The sequence below is a fragment of the Lacerta agilis genome, chromosome 6 (genome assembly GCF_009819535.1).
Source record: "Lacerta agilis isolate rLacAgi1 chromosome 6, rLacAgi1.pri, whole genome shotgun sequence".
NCBI lineage: Eukaryota > Metazoa > Chordata > Lepidosauria > Squamata > Lacertidae > Lacerta > Lacerta agilis.
This window is the reverse complement of record NC_046317.1, coordinates 34,327,014-34,346,609: the sequence shown is the minus strand read 5'-3', so window position 1 is coordinate 34,346,609 and position 19,596 is coordinate 34,327,014. Positions and strand designations below refer to the sequence as shown.

General features: G+C 46.0%; 1 protein-coding gene across 5 annotated transcripts in view; it reads left to right on the top strand.

The window, feature by feature from the left end:
- Positions 1–19,596, top strand: part of DNAJC6 (DnaJ heat shock protein family (Hsp40) member C6) — a 58,572-nt gene that overhangs the window by 9,292 nt on the left and 29,684 nt on the right. For 3 of the 5 annotated variants that reach the window (XM_033151880.1, XM_033151878.1, XM_033151877.1), the window contains exon 1: positions 9,339–9,787. In XM_033151880.1, the coding sequence (XP_033007771.1) occupies positions 9,550–9,787 (238 nt within the window). In that variant the 5' untranslated portion in view covers positions 9,339–9,549. Of the gene's footprint in view, positions 1–9,338; positions 9,788–19,596 lie in introns of those variants that run through there. The other 2 variants (XM_033151881.1, XM_033151879.1) reach the window with 2 other exon arrangements.

The following is a 19,596-nucleotide window of genomic DNA, read 5'->3' as shown; positions in this document are numbered from 1 at the left end:
TGACGAGATGGGGGCAAGTCTACCACAAAGTCCAGTGAGACCGTGTGCCAGGGACGTGGTGGGACTGGTAATGGCTGGAGCAGACCGGGGGGTCGCCCAGTAGGACCCTTGGCCCGCCGGCAGACATCGCAACCAGCAACATAGCGTGCCACATCAGCCTTCAGGCGGGGCCACCAGAACTCCCGGCTTACCAGATGAGTGGTCCGGTACCGCCCAAAGTGCCCTGCTGCTGGGGCATCGTGGGACATCTGGAGAACCTCAGCCCGCAATGGGCCTGGTGGGATGTATAGACGACCCTGGTGCAGCAGTAGGCCCTGGTGCAGGGCCAGCCCTGGATATCGAGGGCATGACCCGTCAGACAGTTCCCGGAGCCGTTCCTGAGCCCAAGCGTCGACCCGTTGCTGTTCTCGCACCCGAGCCTGCAGTGGCTTGGCCTCCTGAGTGGCCAGGAATGTGGCTGGTGGTAAGATAGTCGTCGGTACTGCCTGCTGTACAGTGTCTGCGACGTCCTCGGGTTTCCGGGACAGGGCATCCGCTTTCCGGTTTTGGGAGCTAGGGATGTAGCGGATCCGGAACTGGAACCGGGAGAAAAACAGCGCCCACCGGATCTGCCTTTGGTTCAACTTGCGGGTGGTCTGGAGGTACTCCAGATTCCGGTGGTCCGTTCTCACTTCCACCGGGTGTCGTGCCCCCTCAAGATGATGGCGCCAGACCTCAAAGGCCACCTTGATGGCCAGTAGTTCCCGCTCCCACACGGTATAGTTACGCTCCGCCGGAAGGAGCTGCCGGGAGTAGTAGGCGCAGGGTAACAGCGGCGCATCGGGTCCGTGTTGCTGAGACAGGATGGCACCGAGAGCCGTACTGGAGGCATCAGTCTCCACCACGAAGGGACGAGAGGGATCAGGATGCTGTAAAATCGGCGCCCTCTGGAAACAGGCTTTCAACCCCTGAAATGCCACTTCAGCCTCCTCATCCCAGGAGAAGGGTGTCTTGGGGCGCAGCAGTCGGGTTAATGGGGTGGTGCGATGAGCATAATCTGCAATGAAGGTCCGGTAATAGTTGGCGAACCCTAGGAACCGCTGTAAGTCCTTGCGGTTCCGGGGCGCTGCCCACTCCCGAACCGCAGCCACCTTCCCAGGGTCCATCTGCACCCCGTCAGGGGAGAGTCGGTGTCCAAGGAAGTCCACTGACCGCTGGTGGAACTCGCACTTGCTGAGCTTGGCATACAGGCGGTGCTCCCGCAAGCGCTGCAACACGGACCGAACATGACTCTCGTGACGGGCTGGGTCACGGGAGTAAATCAGAATATCATCTAGGTACACCACCACGTATTTGTCTAGCAAGTCCTGGAACACGTGGTTGATGTACCGTTGAAACACGGCGGGTGCGTTGCATAATCCGAACGGCATAACCAGGTATTCAAACTGCCCATACCGGGTCCCGAATGCCGTCTTCCACTCGTCCCCGGCACGGATCCGAATCAAGTTGTAGGCCCCTCGGAGGTCCAGTTTGGTGAACATCTGCGCCCCCTGCACCCGCTCCAGCAATTCTGCAATAAGGGGCAAGGGGTACCGGTCTGGGATGGTGATCTTATTCAGGGCCCGGTAGTCATGGCAGAGGCGAAGCTCCCCACACTTCTTCTTAACGAAGAGTACAGGAGCGGCAGTGGGTGAGGTAGAGGGCCTAATGAACCCGCGTTCCAGGTTCTTGCGAAGGAAGTCCTGCAAGGCTTCACGCTCTGGCTCCGAAAGAGAATATAGGCGGCTTACAGGCAGGGGCGCCCCAGGCTGGAGGTCTATGCCGCAGTCGAAGGACCGATGAGGTGGCAGCTGGTCTGCTCCCTGTTCCTCGAACACGTCTAAATAGTCCTGGTACACGGCAGGGAGCGTTGACACAGCCTGCCCCATGGGAGCAGCTGCTACTAACTCGGACTGAGCATGGGAACCCGGGTCTGGGAAGCGTACAGTCCGATTGACCCAGTCGATCTGAACATTGTGCGACTCCAGCCAGTCCATCCCAAGCACCAGGGGAAACCGGGGTATGGTGGCAATGTCCAGGGTTCGCACCTCCCGGTGCTGCTGGTAGCACAGGACCAAGGGCTGGGTCTCCCGAGTAACCGCGCCCGAGCGTAGGAGCCGTCCGTCAATTGCCTCCACCTGTACTGGTTCCGGCTTGTTCTGAAGCGGCACCTGATGCTGAGTGGCGAAGGCAGAGTCCATATAGGAGCGGGTTGCCCCCGAATCCACCAGAGCGTGGGTGAGAATCCAGGGCCCACCGGGGGGGTATAGACGCACCGGTATCATGAGGTGTTGCAATTCCACTGGTGAGGGCCCATCATGCGATGCTTGGGGCCCCAGGTAGCCTGGGCCATCGGCTACTGGGGTTGGCCGTTTCACCTGCGGCTGGCGTTTCTCAGGGCAGGTTCGGGCGTAGTGTCCACTCCCACCGCAGTAGAGACACAGGTTCCCCTCCCGACGCCGAGTCTTTTCCGAGGGGGAGAGGCGAGGCCGCGCTGCCCCGAGCTGCATCGGCTCCTCCAATGACTCAGCTCTGGCCACGGAACTGCAGGGTAGCACCGGCGCTGGGAGCCCGGAGTGCCGGCGGCCCCGGGCCTGGCGACGGTCCTCCAACCGATCATCTATCTGCAGACTCCGTTGGATGAGGGCATCCAGTGTGGCAGGGCGATCCAACGTGGCCAGCTGATCCAGTACCTCGTCTGAAAGTCCCTCGAGATACTGGTCCCGCAGTGCAGAGTCGTTCCAGGTCAAGTCCTGCGCCAGCAGCCGAAATTCTGTGGCGTAGGTGGCCACTGTGGACTTGCCCTGTTTCAACCGCCGAATTGCCCGATTGGCTTGACTCCCCTTCTGAGGGTTGGCAAACGTGGTTTCCAGAAGATTGCAAAACCCCGTATAGTCTGTCAGCAAGGGGGAGTCTTGCCGGAGCAGCGGCAACGCCCACTTGGCCGCCTGGTCCTTCAGCAAGCTGATCAGGAAGTGCACCTTGGTGCGGTCGTCGGGGAAATCCCGAGCTCGCCCCTGAATATACAGCTTGGCCTGGGCGAGAAACATGGGAAAGCTGGCTGGGGACCCATCAAATTTCTCTGGCAGGGCCACGGGGTACTTGCCAGGAGCTGGGGCGGCGGCCCCAGGAGCCGGTAAGGCATCCAAACGCTGCTGAAGCGCCGTAACCACATTGCTTAGCTGCTGCACGGTGTGGGTCAAGGCCTGGTTCTCCTGGGCCAATGCCACCAGCGCAGCCGCCTGGTCAGCCATGGCTATTAGTTCCTCCCGAACGCACCCCAGCGAAGGGGGAGTGCGGGTGTGGCGTGAGCAAACTGTGCTGGCCCCAAGGGTTTGTCCATGAAGCGAGGTCCAAGTCCAGTCCTGGGTCTAGGGGTCCAAAGGAGGTCAGTCCGGCGGGGAGCAAGGCAGGGAGCAGGTCAAGGTCCAAGGCAGGTTCAGGCACAAGGTTGCAGGTTGAGCACACGCTTGCAACTATGTTGCTCACGCAACTTGGGCTGGGTCTGGCTGGCTTTTATCTGGCCCTATGCTTAGGGCCGCCCCGATCCTCTGGAGACTCGCCTCTCCTCCGGGCCTGGAGGCGAGCACTCCTCCTGCAGACACTTAACTCCCTTCGCCTCTCTGCCCTGAGCCTCTGTAGCTCAGGAGAGGCTGGTGGGTTACTGGACCCAGGGGATGCCTCAGCTTCCTCTGAAGAGGCTGGGAGTGGAGCACCTGCAGGCAATGGGTCCTCCCTCCCATCAGGAGCCAGAGCAGACTCTGCTGATGCCTGCACCTGGGGATCCAGCACAGGTGGGGATCCTTCAGGCTCAAGCCCTGGCCCCGGCTCAGCTGGTTCTGGAGGCGGGGAATCCTGTGCAGGCTGGGATCCCTCAGGTTCAGCATCAGAGTCTGACTCCCAGGCCATCACAGATTGGCTCCCTGAATGTCCCGCTTTCCCTGCCAAAACTGGCGGTGGCTATCGGCGCAAAAATAAATAAATTATTATTAGTATTATTATTATTATTATTATTATTATTATTATTATTATTGTAAACAAAGCCAGGAAGTGTATGCGCGAGTATCACTCTTTACTTTTTCCTATCTCTATGGAAATGCCTGTTCTCGGTACAAAGACTTGCTCTGCGAGCAGAGCCAGGAAGTGTGCACATGAGGATCACTCTTAATCTTTTCTCTATGGTGCTAGCCTGGGATCATTCACCGGTGGATCCAACGAGGCTGCTACCTAGACCTCTCCGAGCTGTTGGGCATGTGGCATGTCGGTGCCCAGTAAGCTGCCCATGAGCAGGCGGGAAAGGCTCCTTGAGGGGGTCTTTCTCTCTGTCTCCCCTTCCCCCCTTTAGGGTCTCCCATATACTCTGTGTGTCTCAATGCCAGGATCCCCACCCCACCCTAGTGCATTTGCAATCCATTGATTGCAAATAAGCTGACTCTATTTTGCAATACTAGAAAGATCTAAGAAAATAAGAGCGAGCTTGCTAGTAAAAATGATCTCAAGCTCTCTCAGTCCTAATTAAAAGTTATTTGTCCAATGGGCATTTGGATAGCTAGTTAAAACACACATCTTTCATGTATGGTCAGGGAAAGCCCCCCTCCCCATTTTTGTGTGTTAGCAGACTGGAGAAAGAAAGTGCTGGAGGTTGGGGGGGGGAGTGGAAGAAATGGCTGAAGCACTTGGGACCCCATTTCCCCCCTAAAAGCTTTGCTCCTTTCCTTTGTTCAACATACTGCTTCAATCTTCATATTGTGTTTCTTTTTGCCATTATGTGACCCCCGAGCCAAGGAGATAAGTAACAACACAAGCTTTAGAATACATCTGAAGGCAGCCCTGTATAGGGAAGGTTTTTTTAAAAAAAATTTTTTAATGTTTGTTATGCTCTTTTTATAGGTTAGAAGCTGCCCATAAATATTATTGTTATTATTATTACTATTATTATTATCAAATAGGATGCCCCTATTTTTTATCGGAGAAATGTTGGTGGGTATGGAAAAGTGAGAGGGGAAATGCAGTGGAAAGCACAAAATAACAGCCAAGTGCATGCAATGTCGTGTAGCTTCTTCAGAAACATATAAGCATGACTGCTCACTAAACAACCCATCTAGAAGCTTTCACTCTTCCTTCTGACTCCCTCTTGAGGCTTATATATTATCAGTGGATGTCTGGAGGCTTGCAGCCTGTATTGCCAGCACCAGCCTTATCCACCTGTAGCCCACCCTGGCTGATTACTGGTTGCACTCCTCGTGAGCAAGTGGCCCGTCTAGCAGCTACTTCTTCACATCCAGGTCCTCAAAGTGTTCTAAAAAGTTTGGTTTGCCTACTGATGGAGTGGGGGGAAATGTTTACTTTTGTTAATGTTCCCACCCATCTTTTTAAACTATGTTGGTGCCGTCTTTTTGTATCTATTTCTTCTCATCAAAAGCCACAGTGCATAGGGATAAGCAGCCATATTCACCCTGACTCACTTTAAAAGTTGCTTAAAAACATTTGGGCACTGGAAACCCTCTGTAAAGCAACACTTTGTGGCAACTGCTCTTGGAAAGTTTAATGCCTTTCATTCATTTCTATGAAAGGTCTGCCACTTGCACAATCTTCTCAAACACCTTGACAGTTCTAAAGTGAAACAGACATTGTTCGATTGGATAATTGTGGAAGAATTCATTGATTGCCTCCCACCCGCTTTCCACCTGCCCTCCCACTTCATACATTCTTTATGAAATCACATTCATTTTCTTGAATGAGGAAAGGAACAAGAGAATGACATACAGACTGAAATTGCTTGATAACTACTGCTGAAATGAAAGCCTTGGGAGAATAATCAATAAAAAGGGAAAGACTGCATTATCTGGTGAGTCAATAAAGAGAAACATAAGGCAAGCAAAACTAGACAGGATGCAGGTAATGTTATAGAAGGGGTTTGTAAAGGAAGTCTTGACATTTTTGAGGGACTGAATAATAGTCTGAATAATAGTCTGCTGGACAGCTAAAGGAGGTGGCTTGGAACTTCCATCAGCTGTATGTTTCAGAAGGTATGCTTCTCAATTGCCATTGACGGGGAAACCCCACTGGGGTTGATTGCATTAAGAAGTTCCCCATTGGGATGGAGTGGTTTCAATACAAAGTGCTTACGAGTGGACTTCAGAAGGGATGGCTCTGCACACTAAGCACCTGATTGGTGCATAGATCCAGCCCCTTTAAACTTGTTACCTGACATCTTAATAATGTCAGGTGATTGACAGATAGGTGGTCCCACAAGGGTAGGAAGGTTCTAGCTTACCAGCCAGATCCAGTTATCCACTCCTAAACTAGGTGGCAACAAACAAATTTCATTTTACACAACAGTATTTTGGGGGTGCCAGCTACCTCTTTCTGGAGATCCAATGTGGCAGCAGTGGACTTTGGCTATCAGTTGGAGTACTATATTTTAAGTTCACCTATGTTCAACCTGTGTATTTGTAAATAAATGCAAATATTACAAAATCCAATAAACCTCCAGTAATCCTTCATTTGAAAGGAAAACACAAACCTCTGGAGCTTGTCACAGCTCAGACAAGCAGAGAGAGCATAACAATATACACAGATTTAATTTATACAAGTCTAAATGCAATCACTAACAGGCCACTGAGTGGAAGTCCTAGTAATGAATATAAGCACTAGTAATGAATACACATCTTGATGCACTTCAGTGAGCTGCAGGCATAAAAGAAAGCATTACATTCATACAAATTATCTCAGTAGTTCTTAGCTGCATTCTCTTGCAAACATTTAGCATTTTGCACATAGATGAAAGTGCAGCAGCATCTTGTGCTAAACAATGTGCATGGATTGAAGCTGCGACGTAGCAGAAAGCTTTTACCATTTTCACAGACCACTGTATAGATCTCCTAAATGTGTAGATATTGGTAAGAATATTGTCCATTTCAATACCTTTTTGTGTTTGCTATAGACTATTCTAACAATATGTATGAATATTATACTGGTTCAGCAACTTACATAGAGTTTAGAAACACAATTTTATAAACAAACTTATGCAGAGGAGCAACGGAGGAGCATCGTTTTGTATGATACGATCAATCTGTAAATGTTAATCCATTCTAATAAGCTAATCATCTTCATTGTACTTGTGTGGTATAGCCTGGCTGAACAGGATTTGTTCAGGAGCCCAGAAAGGATTAATTGGGATTCTAATAAATTTGCACTGAAATCACTCAATTTCACTGCCACTCTACCCTTGTTCTATAGTCCTTCTGCATCACTGTACCCAATAAGAGGGGAACCTAGACCATGGGTAGGCAAAATAAGGCCCGGGGCCCAGATCTGGCCTAATCGCCTTCTAAATCTGGCCCGCGGATGGCCTGGGAATCAGCGTGTTTTTACATGAGTAGAATGTGTCCTTTTATTTGTGGGGCATAGGAATTTGTTTGTTTTCCCCCAAAATATATATTCTGGCCCCCCACAAGGTCTGAGGGACAGTGGACTGGCCCCCTGCTGAAAAAGTTTGCTGACCCCTGACCTAACCTCTATCTGGGTTAATGAAGCTAGGGCAATATAAGCATGAGAATGCAAGAAATATAAAATATAAAATATATATTGCCTAGAATTGTTTTTCTATGTTGGCTGAAAAAATATCTGTGTTGCTTTCTCACATCATGGAATAATTATGGTCAGCCTCAGGCTCTGGGATTTTTGTGGGTCAGAGGAAGAGTAAAAGCTTCTCAATGACAGGGTACAGCTCCCAGGCAATTTGGAGTCCAACAGCTCTTTCTTTTCTTCAAATAATTGCTCTTCTTTTGATTTGCTGTAATAACAGATGAATCATTAAGGTCATCCTAAATCTAGTGACTTTGGGCATGGTGACCAGTTGCTCTTTGATGTTTTTGTGTGTCACATTTCTGCTGGCTGATCATCATTAACCTGCCTCCATGTTGACCCAGGTTTTGTTAATGTTCTAGGGAATGGTGTAAGCCACCACTCTCAAAACATTTCACCCCATAGTGACTTTGTTGTATCGGTTACCATCTCAATATTTCATCTGAATCTACTCCTACCTATCTAGCAAGTAAGACCTTCCAGTTTCCCAGGCTACAATGTGATGGTAGAGAAGTCCATTTGTAACTGTGCTTCTCATGCTGACCCCACCATCAGGTTTTATACATATATTCACCCCACCAATAGTTTTTGCAAAAGTCACAGAGGTTAGCAGCTGTAAGTCAACTACAATGTGCTCTATAGCTGCTTAAATTGAGTTGATGCCATTTGTAGTTCTGTGTAACTCCCAAAGTGAATAATAAGGTCTTGGAAAATGAAGTACCCTAGAGGTATGGTTAGGACTGTAGCCTTTGTAATTTGGCAGAGCTGTAGTAAGGATATAGTAAAAATGGCTCAAGCCATAGGTGGCAGGTTTAACAGACAGAGCCTGTTTCTACAGCACTATCTTTTCCTTTCAGAAAAGGTTTCTTAATGGACCACATTAGGGCATGCAAAGGAACTCAACTTATTTCAGCAAGTTAGGGCCACTTCCTTCCAGTGATATGGATGTTTTTGGTTTTCTCTTTCTGCAGTTGGGCCACCTATTGCCACCTTTTAGGCTGCAAATCTGTGCAGTCTAAAAACCCCGTTTAACTCAATAAGACTTACTTTTTAACTAACATAGCATCCAGTGTTTTAACACCCACATGTACCTCGATGCTATTGTTGGACAGATCCCCATCTACTTCGCTCTTCCTTTAACATTCCAGTTATCCTGATTACAAACTCAGGGTAGCTCTAGGCTTCCCTTCCCCTTCCTTTGTAGTCTCTCTCTCTCTTTCGCCCCTTCATAAAACAAGGGAAAGAGACGGCGGGGGGTGGGGGTGGGGGTGGGAATCTGGGAGAACTGGGACGTGAGAAAGTGCTGGAGTCAAGAGTGGAGGATGCATCACATACAGGGCGTGGGAGGGAGTTGGAAAAACTTCCGCTTTTGTGGGATTCTGCTGGCTGACTTAATACGGAGGAACACTCCTGGGTTGTGGAACGCGGAGCTCTGCAGCTTTCACCGTCGGGATTCAGTAGGGCTGCTCCTGCTGTCGAGCCACCGCGTCCCCTTCCTGCATGACCATTGAGATTGACAGTTGCATGGCTGGCGATGCTCTATGTGCGGAGAGGAGAAGCCCAATGGTAACGGAGGCACGGCTAAGGCGCCTCCCGGATTGCTTCCGGGCACCAGATCCCTGGAAAGCGATGTGCTCCCTAATGGCCAGGCCCCGGCTCTCGTCCGTGGAAGGCGAGGCGTGCCTTGCCCAGGCTGCTCCAATCGCTTCCAGGCAGAGAGGCGGGGACGGCGGGAGGGAGGCGGGTAGGCTGCCACCGCGCGCGCATACACCCACCAGCTCGCTCGCGAGGAAGGCCCTGCTGGGGCTGCAGCCCCCTTTCTGGGCGTGTGGCTGCCTCCGCCTCTTGGGGAAGGTTATGCACTTGTGATTCCCTTTCTTCCTCCTCCTCCTGCCGCTTCCTCCTTTATGCCAGTGGAGACCCTCTGTGCCTGACTAGCCCATGAGCCTCCTCGGGAGCTACCGGAAAAAGACCAACAATGATGGCTATGAATCTTTGCAGCTCGTGGACAGCAACGGTGACTTCTGCGGCAGCCGGGAGCGAACCGGCGGCGGCGGAGGCGGCGGCAGCATCAGCAAACAAGGGGTGATCCCCGCGGTGGTGGCGGCAGCAGCAGCAGCCCGGAGCCCAGCGCGACAGCAGCACCAGCCGCTCGACTGCAGCACCATGGACAGCTCAGGTAGCGGTTTTAACTTCTTGGCCGGGGAGGGGAAGGAGGCTGTGGGTGATGGGAGGCTCTGGTTACAGCCCCACCTTTCTTCCCAGCAAGATCTGAGAGGCCCAGGCGTGCTCTGGTGCTGGGAGGATGGCAAGGCTGGCCGGGGTCCAGGCCATCCTCCGGTTTCTGAGGCAAGGAAACCCAAGAGGGCCCAGTGTTGCAAATTTAAAGAGCTTTGAAGACCAGCTAATGAGGAAACGTATCCCAGCTGTCACTCTCTTCTGTTAATTGATGGGGAAAGGAGTGAGGAGAGATGCAAAGGAACTGCTGAGGTCAGTGTATTGTTCTCAGGATGTGTGCTAAGTGGGCAGGAGAGTGATGGTGGGAAGATGGCTTAGGTTTCGCTGGCTGGTGGTGTGCCTTATTAACATAAGTGAAGAAATCACAGTAAACTCAGGGTCATCATAGGAAGAAGGAAAACGTATTTTTCAGAGAGTATTGGGTCCATGTCCGGGTTATCTTATGGTAAACATGCTTAAGAGCAGTTTTAAAGGACCACATTATAACAGAGGAAAAAGTGTTCTGGGTCATTGTTTAATTGGGGTAAAATACAACTGAATATCAGATGTGGAATAAATGTTGATGTTGTATTGGAAATGAAGGCTACTAAACAATGGCTCATTTATTTCTGCAAACAACTATCCTGAGTGGCTTGGCCAAAAGAGTTCTTTTGTTATCTGTAAACACTGACAAGCATGCTAGTATTGTCTCTAGATCTATCGATAGGGAACAACACAAGACGAAATTAGGAAACACTGCTTTATTGGCAGGTAAATAAAGTTGTGCCCCCTCCCAATAGCAAAGGGAAGGAAAGCTTGAATGTAATTTTGCTGGAATGTTTTCTTCATGACCAGTAGAATTAGACTGGCATGCTGCATGAGTTGGGCAACTCCCCCCACCCCTTGCTAAATATTCCAATTGTATAGCCAGATGGCTCACAGGATTGGTAATGAGAAGCTATGCACTTCAGGGGTCCTGGTTCAGATTGGCCTGGATTGCTGAGAGTAGTTATTGATGGATTACCAACTATGTACTGAAATGTGTGGATGGGTGTGTTCCTTCCTTCCCCCCCTTTTTATTTTAAAAAGGGTATTTCAATACTATTGATACCAGCTGTGTTTGCTAACAATTTTATCCATAGCTCTGTTTCATTTCTGACGCTAGCTTCCTTTTTCCTCCAGAGAACATCTTCTTGATGTATAAGCAGTTTCCACAAAGTGATGTGCTGCCAGTCCATTTAAAAATATATTCTCATATCCAGTGAAGTGGAATCCCAAAGCACAACTGTTAGAGTGAGAATCTGATAGTATACAAGTACTTAGTCCCCATCCTTGAATTTATGTGGTGTGATTAACTTGGTTGATATAAAGAGGATTGGACTTGAGAACTGGTTTATTCACTGTCTCAGGGTTGGGGGTAGAATTCCAGATGCTTTACATGATATAAGAGTAATACACATGATGAACCATATGACCTGAATTTGGGAGTCCAGTTTATAATACAATACTACTGAACTAATGGTTTATTTTAAAGAATAGACTCCATGTAGGTTTCAAAATGGTGGAAGAAGAACTAATGCTTCTTTTCAAAACTATCTGCCATGATTACTCCTCTTCCCCCAATTTGCTGAGCAGATGTTAAATTGTAGCCTGTGCTGGCTAGGCCTGATGGGAGTTGTGACATAAAGTACTTAGAGGACACCAAGCTGGGGAAGACTAGTATAGTCACACACAATGCACACACTTTTGGTAATTAGCAAAAGGCGGAATCCCAGCTTACCTGCATCAGTTCGTTTTAAACAAACAGGTATGTTTAGTGTTAGTGTGCACCAACAATGGAAAAACTTTGATCTAAGAAAACTTGGTCTTGGTCTTATAGAGGTAAGGAGTCTTTTTTCCTAATTGTTACTGATCAGAGAAGGATGTAATGGGTAAAGCTTCTGTTTCTATTGGAATAGAGGAGAGGAGAAATGAGGTCTGTGCAAACTCATAAATTGTGCTGGACTTTCCAGGTACAGTTCAACCCTCTTGACCCTTGCCCATCTTGGCTTCTTAAAGCTAACCATAGGAGATTAATAAGGTCCAGGGAGTGATTGGTGCTTCATTGGAATGGGTGAGGAACCATTTGTCTTGAAGTAGGCGGTGGTGTGTCCACTCTTTAAGAGAACCTCCCTAGACCTGGAAGTCAGTGGCAAATATCCTCTTTTTGGAGAAGGTGCTTGAGAGGATTGTTGCAACTGAGCTTCAGACATGCTTGGAGGAAAATGAATGTCTGGATACATTTCAGTCTAGCCTCAGGCCCATTCATGTCCCTAAACTGTCTTGATCACAGTGGTTGATACATTTGTTGGAAGAGAGATGGAGGGGAATGCAATCCTGTTTATTCTTCTGAAAAGCTTTCGATACCACTGACCATGGCATCCTTCTGGAGCAGCTCAATGAGGTGGTGTTTGAGGGAACTGTATTTCAGTGGTCCTGCTCCTACCTCCAGGGTCATTTCTAGAAAGCATTTATGGAAGGTCACCGACACCGTTGGAGGTTTCTGTGGTGTTCTGTAGGATTCCAACTTGTCCCCCATGCTATTTACTTGTCCCCTGGGAGCTGTCATCAGCAGTTTTGGAGTGAAGTGTTACCAATATGTAGATAGCACTTCTATCTCTCTGTTCCATCTGAATCAAGAGAGGTGGCTGAGGTTTGAACGCAATGATCTGGGCCAACAATTGGAAACTGAAGTCTGAAAGGACAAAGGTGTTATATGATCCAAGTCTTGAGTTGAAGAGGTTCTGTACAGGGTTGCACTCCCCTGGAAGAATCAGGCTTGTCACTTGGGAGTACTCCTCAACCCAGTGAAGTCACCTGAGGCCCAGGTAGTCTCTGTGGCCAGGAGTGCCTGTTTCCAGCTCCAGCTGGTTTGTCAGCTACACATTGTGGGTTTCACCTTGATATGGTAACTTCCAGATTGGATTATTGCAGTGCTCTCTATGTTGGTCTGCCCTTGAAGTCAACTCAGAAACTTCAGCTGGTTCAAAATGCAGTGACCAGATTACTGGCTAGAGTTTCCTTTAGAACTCTTGTATAATCCCTATAAAACAGCTGCACTAGTTGCCATTTTGTTTCTGGGCCTAGTTCAAGGTGCTCACATTAGCGTTGAAAACCCTACATGACTCAGGCCCAAAATACCTGAAAAGCTTACTCCTTTCCTGTAGCATTGTAGAGGATACCCTTTTGGTTGTTTCACAACCCACAGAATCTCAGCAGGTGACACCTCAGGAGAAGACATGCTCTGTGATAGCCTCTGAGTTTTGGAATTTCCTCCTCACAGAGATGTATCTGGCACCTTCACTATAAAGCAGGCTTCCTCAAACTCGGCCCTCCAGATGTTTTTGAGACTACAATTCCCATCATCCCTGACCACTGGTCCTGCTAGCTAGGGATCATGGGAGTTGTAAGCCAAAAACATCTGGAGGGATGAGTTTGAGAAAGCCTGCTATAAAGCTTTTAGTGAACGCTGGAGACATACCGGTACATCTTTACTCTGGCCTTTGACAACTGAGAAGTGTGTTTCCAGAAGACATCCTATTCCTGTGACTATAATTTGTTTTAACAGGTCTTATTACCAAATATCCAGATCTGCAAAACAGATATATTAAACACTATTGTATCGACTCATTTAAAATGAGAGGAGGGGGTGTAACTTACCCTTACTTTCTTGTTCTGTGTAGTCCAGTATTTGTATTTTATAAATTAATTAAATATTATTTAATTTATTTAAAAAATAATAAAGAATTTTAAATTATTGTAACCTGCCCTGGGACTTGCTGGTGAAGGCAGGTAATAAATGTGATAATGCTGATAATAATACAATCCTAGAAAACTTAACAGAAACCAGTGCAAATGTTGGCTTAATTTTTCATTAAGAGCATTTGCCACTGAAATTAAGTAAAAGGTAAAGAGGAAAGCCACAGGGGGCCAAGTTTTCAAATACTGAATCTGCAGCTTTGAAATCTGATGCTTTTGGGTTCTGAGGCCACAAACAGAACACCACAAATTAATTGGTGTTCCCTGCATTAAGGAAGAGAAACTCTCTTCCTTCCTCCATCCTAGTTCACTATTCTTCTGTGCTCTGCCCATGGGTAAACATATCTGTAAGGTATAATGTTTTTTGAGTATTGCATGTATGTGTCTGTATTGACTTGGTGGAATTGTATATCTGCAGATCTATAAGCTCTAAGCTTCCAAAGAATATAGGAATCAAGTATGTTGGCGCTTGATAAATGCCACAAAGTAGTATCCACACACTGGGATAAAATGAAAGGAAAAACTGAATATAGATTTGTCTAAAGACATATAACATGTCCTATGAACTTGAGGCAGGTAAAGAGATCTTAAAATACATATATGCTTCAATTTTATGAGAATATGCTTAGGCTCATAATTTTGTGGACCTCTGAGAACAGGCAATTTCAGGCCAGCCCAGGGAGAACCTCTGTGTCTCCTTGCTGGTTATATTTTTTTGTCTTGTGCATTCTTGAGATGGCTGAATTGTGATGGAAAACATGACAGAAATCTTTTAATACCTTTTTGTCCCAAGACCATAACATTCTAAATGGCAAATGCAAATATAGTTAATAATAAACATAAGACCCCTTCTGGATCAGGCAAAATGATTGTCTAGTCCAGCATCTTTTTTTCCAGCAGTGAAAAACCAGATGTCAATGGAAAGCCCACAACTGGGACATGAGGGCAATACAGTGGTACCTCTAGTTGTGGACACGATCCGTTCCGGGGTGCCATTTGCACCCCGAAAAGTCCGCAACTAGAGTGGCGTTTCTGCGCAAGCACAGAGCACAATAGAACGCTTCTGCACATGTGCAAAGCGCGCAGAATGCTTCTGTGCACGCGCATGCGGTGAAACCCGGAAGTATACACTTCTGGGTTTGCTGCATTCGCAAGCCGAAAAGACGCGACATGAACCTAACGCAACACTAGGTATGACTGTCCCAACTCCCGATGCTGTTCTTCAGCAACAGGATTTCAGAGGCACATTGCTCTAATCTTGGAGGTAGTCATTTTGGTTCTTTTAAAATTATTGGATAGATTTCTAGTACACTGTTTAGAGTGTTTATTGTCCTTAGATGGCTTACAAGAGATCAATAAACTACATTAAAATTCAAGGCTTGAATAGCAGTAAACAACTGAGAAAATTAAAATACAGTAGTAGATAAAATAGTCATCAGTGGTATGCAGCCATCATGACTAGTAGGCTTTATCCGTTGTGAAATTGTTTTTAATCTAGGTTGGAGGCCATTACCACATTTTGTGACAGTAAATTTAATAATTTAATAATTTAACTACTTGCTGGAAGAAGTACTTCTCTGTCTACTGCCATTCAGCTTCTTTGAGTGACCCAGTTCTAGTATTATTCAGAGAACAAAAATTTTTCTCTGTCCACTTTCTCTGCAAGCATAATTCTATACACCACTATATGCCTCCTCTTTTTGCCTCTCTACCAAGGTAAAAAGCCTTGTGTGGACAATGATGCTGTCAGTACAGATTCTAAGTGCCATCCCATATACTTCTGTTTGGAAGCAAGTTCCATAGAATTCAGTGAGACTTTCTCCCAGGGAAGTAGGTGTAATATTGCAGTTTTAATCATGGGTAACATATTACTAGAAAACATTGCCATTGAGAGGCAAACCTGCCATGCTATGCATTGTATGAAACTGCAACTGTTTTGAATTGGCATTTATTTAGTTTTAAAAGTGTGTGATACTAAGCAACAGGTCTAAGAATTGGGGGAGGGGTTGCCTGTTCTAGGTGGGGTAACACTCACTCCGAAGGAACAGGTATGAAGTTTAGGAATGCTCTTGGGATCATCTTTGTCCATGGAGACTCAGGTGACCTCAATGGTGAAGAGTGCTTATCACCAGCTTTCAACTATATCCTTTCCTGAACAAGGATTATTTGGCTACTAGGTGTGCCTTCCCTCATGGCTAGTCTGGAGGCTGCAGCTGGTGCAGAATGCCACGACCCCAGTGGTGAGTGATGCCCCTCATCAAGCACATATCACACTAGTGCTAAAAGATATGTACTGGCTGCCTTTAATCACTGAACCAGTTTTAAGGTTCTACTACTAACATATAAAGTCCTCAACAACTCTGGACTAGGTTACATTTTCCCTTTTGCTGTCTGGTAAGGGCATTAATATCAATTCTAATCCATCATCGGCTACATTTCTGTGTGCATACAAAATACCACAACTACTGTGTGTGGTGCATATGTAGGCCTAGCAGGACATAGATTAATCCAACTATAGCTAGAAATTTCCAAACCCACTTCTTCTATGTAGCTTCCATTGTCTCAACCATTTTGATACCAGTAAGAGGAAAGTGCCTCTGACTTAGCCTGCTGCAGATCCTTTCTCTCCATGGAGAGCTTTGTTCCCTCCAGGTATATTGTGTCTTTCCATCTCCCTTCCCTGCTTTTAGCAGAAAGGCAAGATGGGAACTCAGCCCAGAATGTGAAGAACTACTGGAAACCAGTTCTGTGAGCATCTACCAGATCCTTCAACTGCTTGGTCAATACCTAATGATCAGTGGGTATTAAGGGACTTCTGAACATCAAAAAGGACCAACATACTACAATTATGTCCACTTCAAATTTATTGTATGCATATTGCATAGCTAGCATACTTTCAAAGTAATCAAACTGAATGCACCAGGATAATGAAAAGAGGCATGTTACAGATAGCAATGTTTGCTTGAATATAGAAGCCATGTGGTGAATATTATATAGTTGTTTAAGCTGCTGCATTTGTTCTGCAATAGCTTGTACACCACTGGGGTGTGGGGATGCATTGTTCAATTGATCACTAGCAAAAATGTTTCTGACCCCAAACTGCTCCTGGGATAATATATTTTCCCTGCTCTCAAGATTTTGCATTGTAAGCTATTATCAATTCTTGCAAACCTTCATGCTTTTAAAAAAAACCACATGAGAATATCTTCATTTTTATTATTTTCATTCATTTAGCTATTCTAATTTTAAAAAGTCTATGGTGAGCTACTCTATTAAATTTATAGGCATTGCATACCAGTTCTAGTACTTCTATGAATTTAATTATCTTCCTTTTTATGATAAAGGCACATGCATATTTCCAGTTTATTACTTCTAGCAATACGTCTTCTGCAGGCCTTGCTAAAAATTCTAATAATTCAGTTGTAACAACTAGACAAATGAGAGTATGTAGAAGACTGTACAGTTCTTTACCATCAGTACCTGTCAGATTCTGAACAGGTATGAAAAAACGTTTCCACTGATTTCCGTAAAGCAGTGCTGATGACCATAAGCAGATAATTTTTTTTTTTTGCCATGGTGTGTTTTGTTTTTTTGGGTGCTGGTAGTAGTGATTTCAATATAATTGCTATATGGGGCCCTAGGGGTGGACATTGGCAATCTTTTGTAATGGTTGAAGAGCAACATTTTTGCCTGGCGCCTAAAGCTGTATAATGAAGGCACCAGCCGAGCCTTTCTGGGAAGAGCATTCCACAAATGAGGAGTCACTGCAAAAAAGGCCTGTTCTCTTGTTGCCACCCTCTGGGCCTCCCGTAGAGGAGGCACACAAAGAAGAGCCTCAAATGATGATAAGTTCTGGGTCAGTTCATATGGAGAGAAGTGGTCATTGAAATATTGTGGTTCTGAGATGGTTCTGAGCTCTTTAAGGCTTATAGGTGAAAACCAGCACTTTCAATTGGGCCCAGAAACTAATTGGCAGCCAATGCAGCTTGGCCAGGATTGATGTAGTGTGCTCAAAACCATCTTGCCCTGATGAGCAACCTGGCTGCTGAATTCTGCACTAGCTGAAGTTTCTGAATTGTCTTGAAAGGCAGCCCAATGTATAACGTGTTGCAGTTATCTAGCCTACAGGTTACCAGAGTACAGACAGCAGAAGTTAGGCTATTCCTCTCCAGATAGGGGCACAGCTGGGCCACCAGCTGAAGCTGATGGAAGTCACTCCACCTGAGTCTTAAGCAACAGCAATGGATCCAAGAGTACCCCCAAGCTGTGTACCCACTCCTTCAATGGGAGTTTAACCCCATCAAGAACAGGCAACCTCCTATCCATCTGGTCTATGGAACCACCCACTAACAGTGCCTCAGTCTCATCTGGATTGAGCTTCAGCTTGTTGACTCTCATCCAGTCCATTAGCAAGGCGAGACAAAAGTCCAGCACACCCAGTCTCATACCTGCAAATGTAAAGGAGAAGTAGAGCTGTGTGTCATCAGCATATTGCTGACAGCATAATCCAAAACTCTGAATGAGGGAGGTTTTATGTACATGTTAAACAGCATGGGGGATAAAATCAAACCCTGAAGAACCCCACACTGAAGGCTCCATGGGGCCAAAGAGCAGTCCCCAAGCAGCATCCTCTGGAAATGATCATCCAAGTAGGAAAAGAACCATCGCAAAGCAGTGCTACCCACCCCTAACTTGGACAGCTGCTCCAGAAGGTTACCATGGTTGATAGTATCAAAAGCCACTGAGAGATTGAGGAGAATTAATAGGGACACATTTCTGCTCTTTCCCAATGTTGGTTATCATACAGGGTGACCAAAGCAGTTTCTGTGCCAAAACCGGGCCTAAACCCCAATTGAAATGAATCTAGAAATGCAAAATATCACTTTAAATTTGCTTTCTGAAACTTCATAGCTGCAGGGTGGACTATGAAAAACATCCTCTATTTGATTGACAAAACTAGATTCATTTACAAAACACTGACCAGTTAGTCCAAAATACCTTCAGACCAGGAAATGTCAATGAATATAAGACATTTGGAGCTGGGTTTCTCATAGGTTAATCTCAAGAGCTAGCAGTGATCAACTGAAGTAAGTAAAGTATTCTTTGCTTTTCTAGAAGTTAACTTCTCTTGTCTTTTTATATTTGCTTTTCAATAAGCCAAGAGATATCTCTGTATCAGTGAAAACAAAATAAACCAAAACAATCTGTTAGACAATGTCTGGTCTGTCTTTTTCCTTTTTTTAAACAGAAGAGTCCATTTCATAAGCCTCTTTGTTTCTAAGAACTGAATAGCATCACCAGATCGCTTGCACATCTTTTGCCATTGCATCATTAGTGCTTGTTTTTATACAGTTTTGCCCTTGACTGTTTCGTATTGTTGTTATTTAAATGACAGTTCTAAGCACAAATTTAATTGCTTTTTTGCTAGTGAAATAATACTTTGAAAAAGTAAATAAATAAAAGATTTTAGTCCACATAAAGCTTAGGTGACAAGCTGGTAGAAATGTCAAGGTAATGAGAAAAAGTTAAACTTTCCCTCTCCCTTTTTCTATGCTGGGGGGAATCATGCAGGATTATAACTTATTCTGCCATCAAGGCTATTAGAATCAGAACAGTATTTATTGTTATTGTGTTATCTAATTAAGGTCTGTAAACCGAATAAAACAACAATGTACAAGGCAATTAAGACTTTCATAAAGGTGTAGATAAGGCTATTAACAGAGGCAGTTATCACAAGCAGCTTCATTTCATTAAAAAAATATCCTTCCAATGAGATGTTAGCAACTGACTTAGGAAAGCATGCCTGTTACCAAATATCCTAGTCTTATTTCACAACCAAAGTAGCAGTTCTCTACCATAAAGTTCAGAGTTAACTAGATTATAACTGATTTACTACATAATTGTATGTGGTCTCTGTTGAAAAAGTGGAAAGAAGAACCAATTGCACTAGCTATGCCCAAGAGGCTCTTTGGT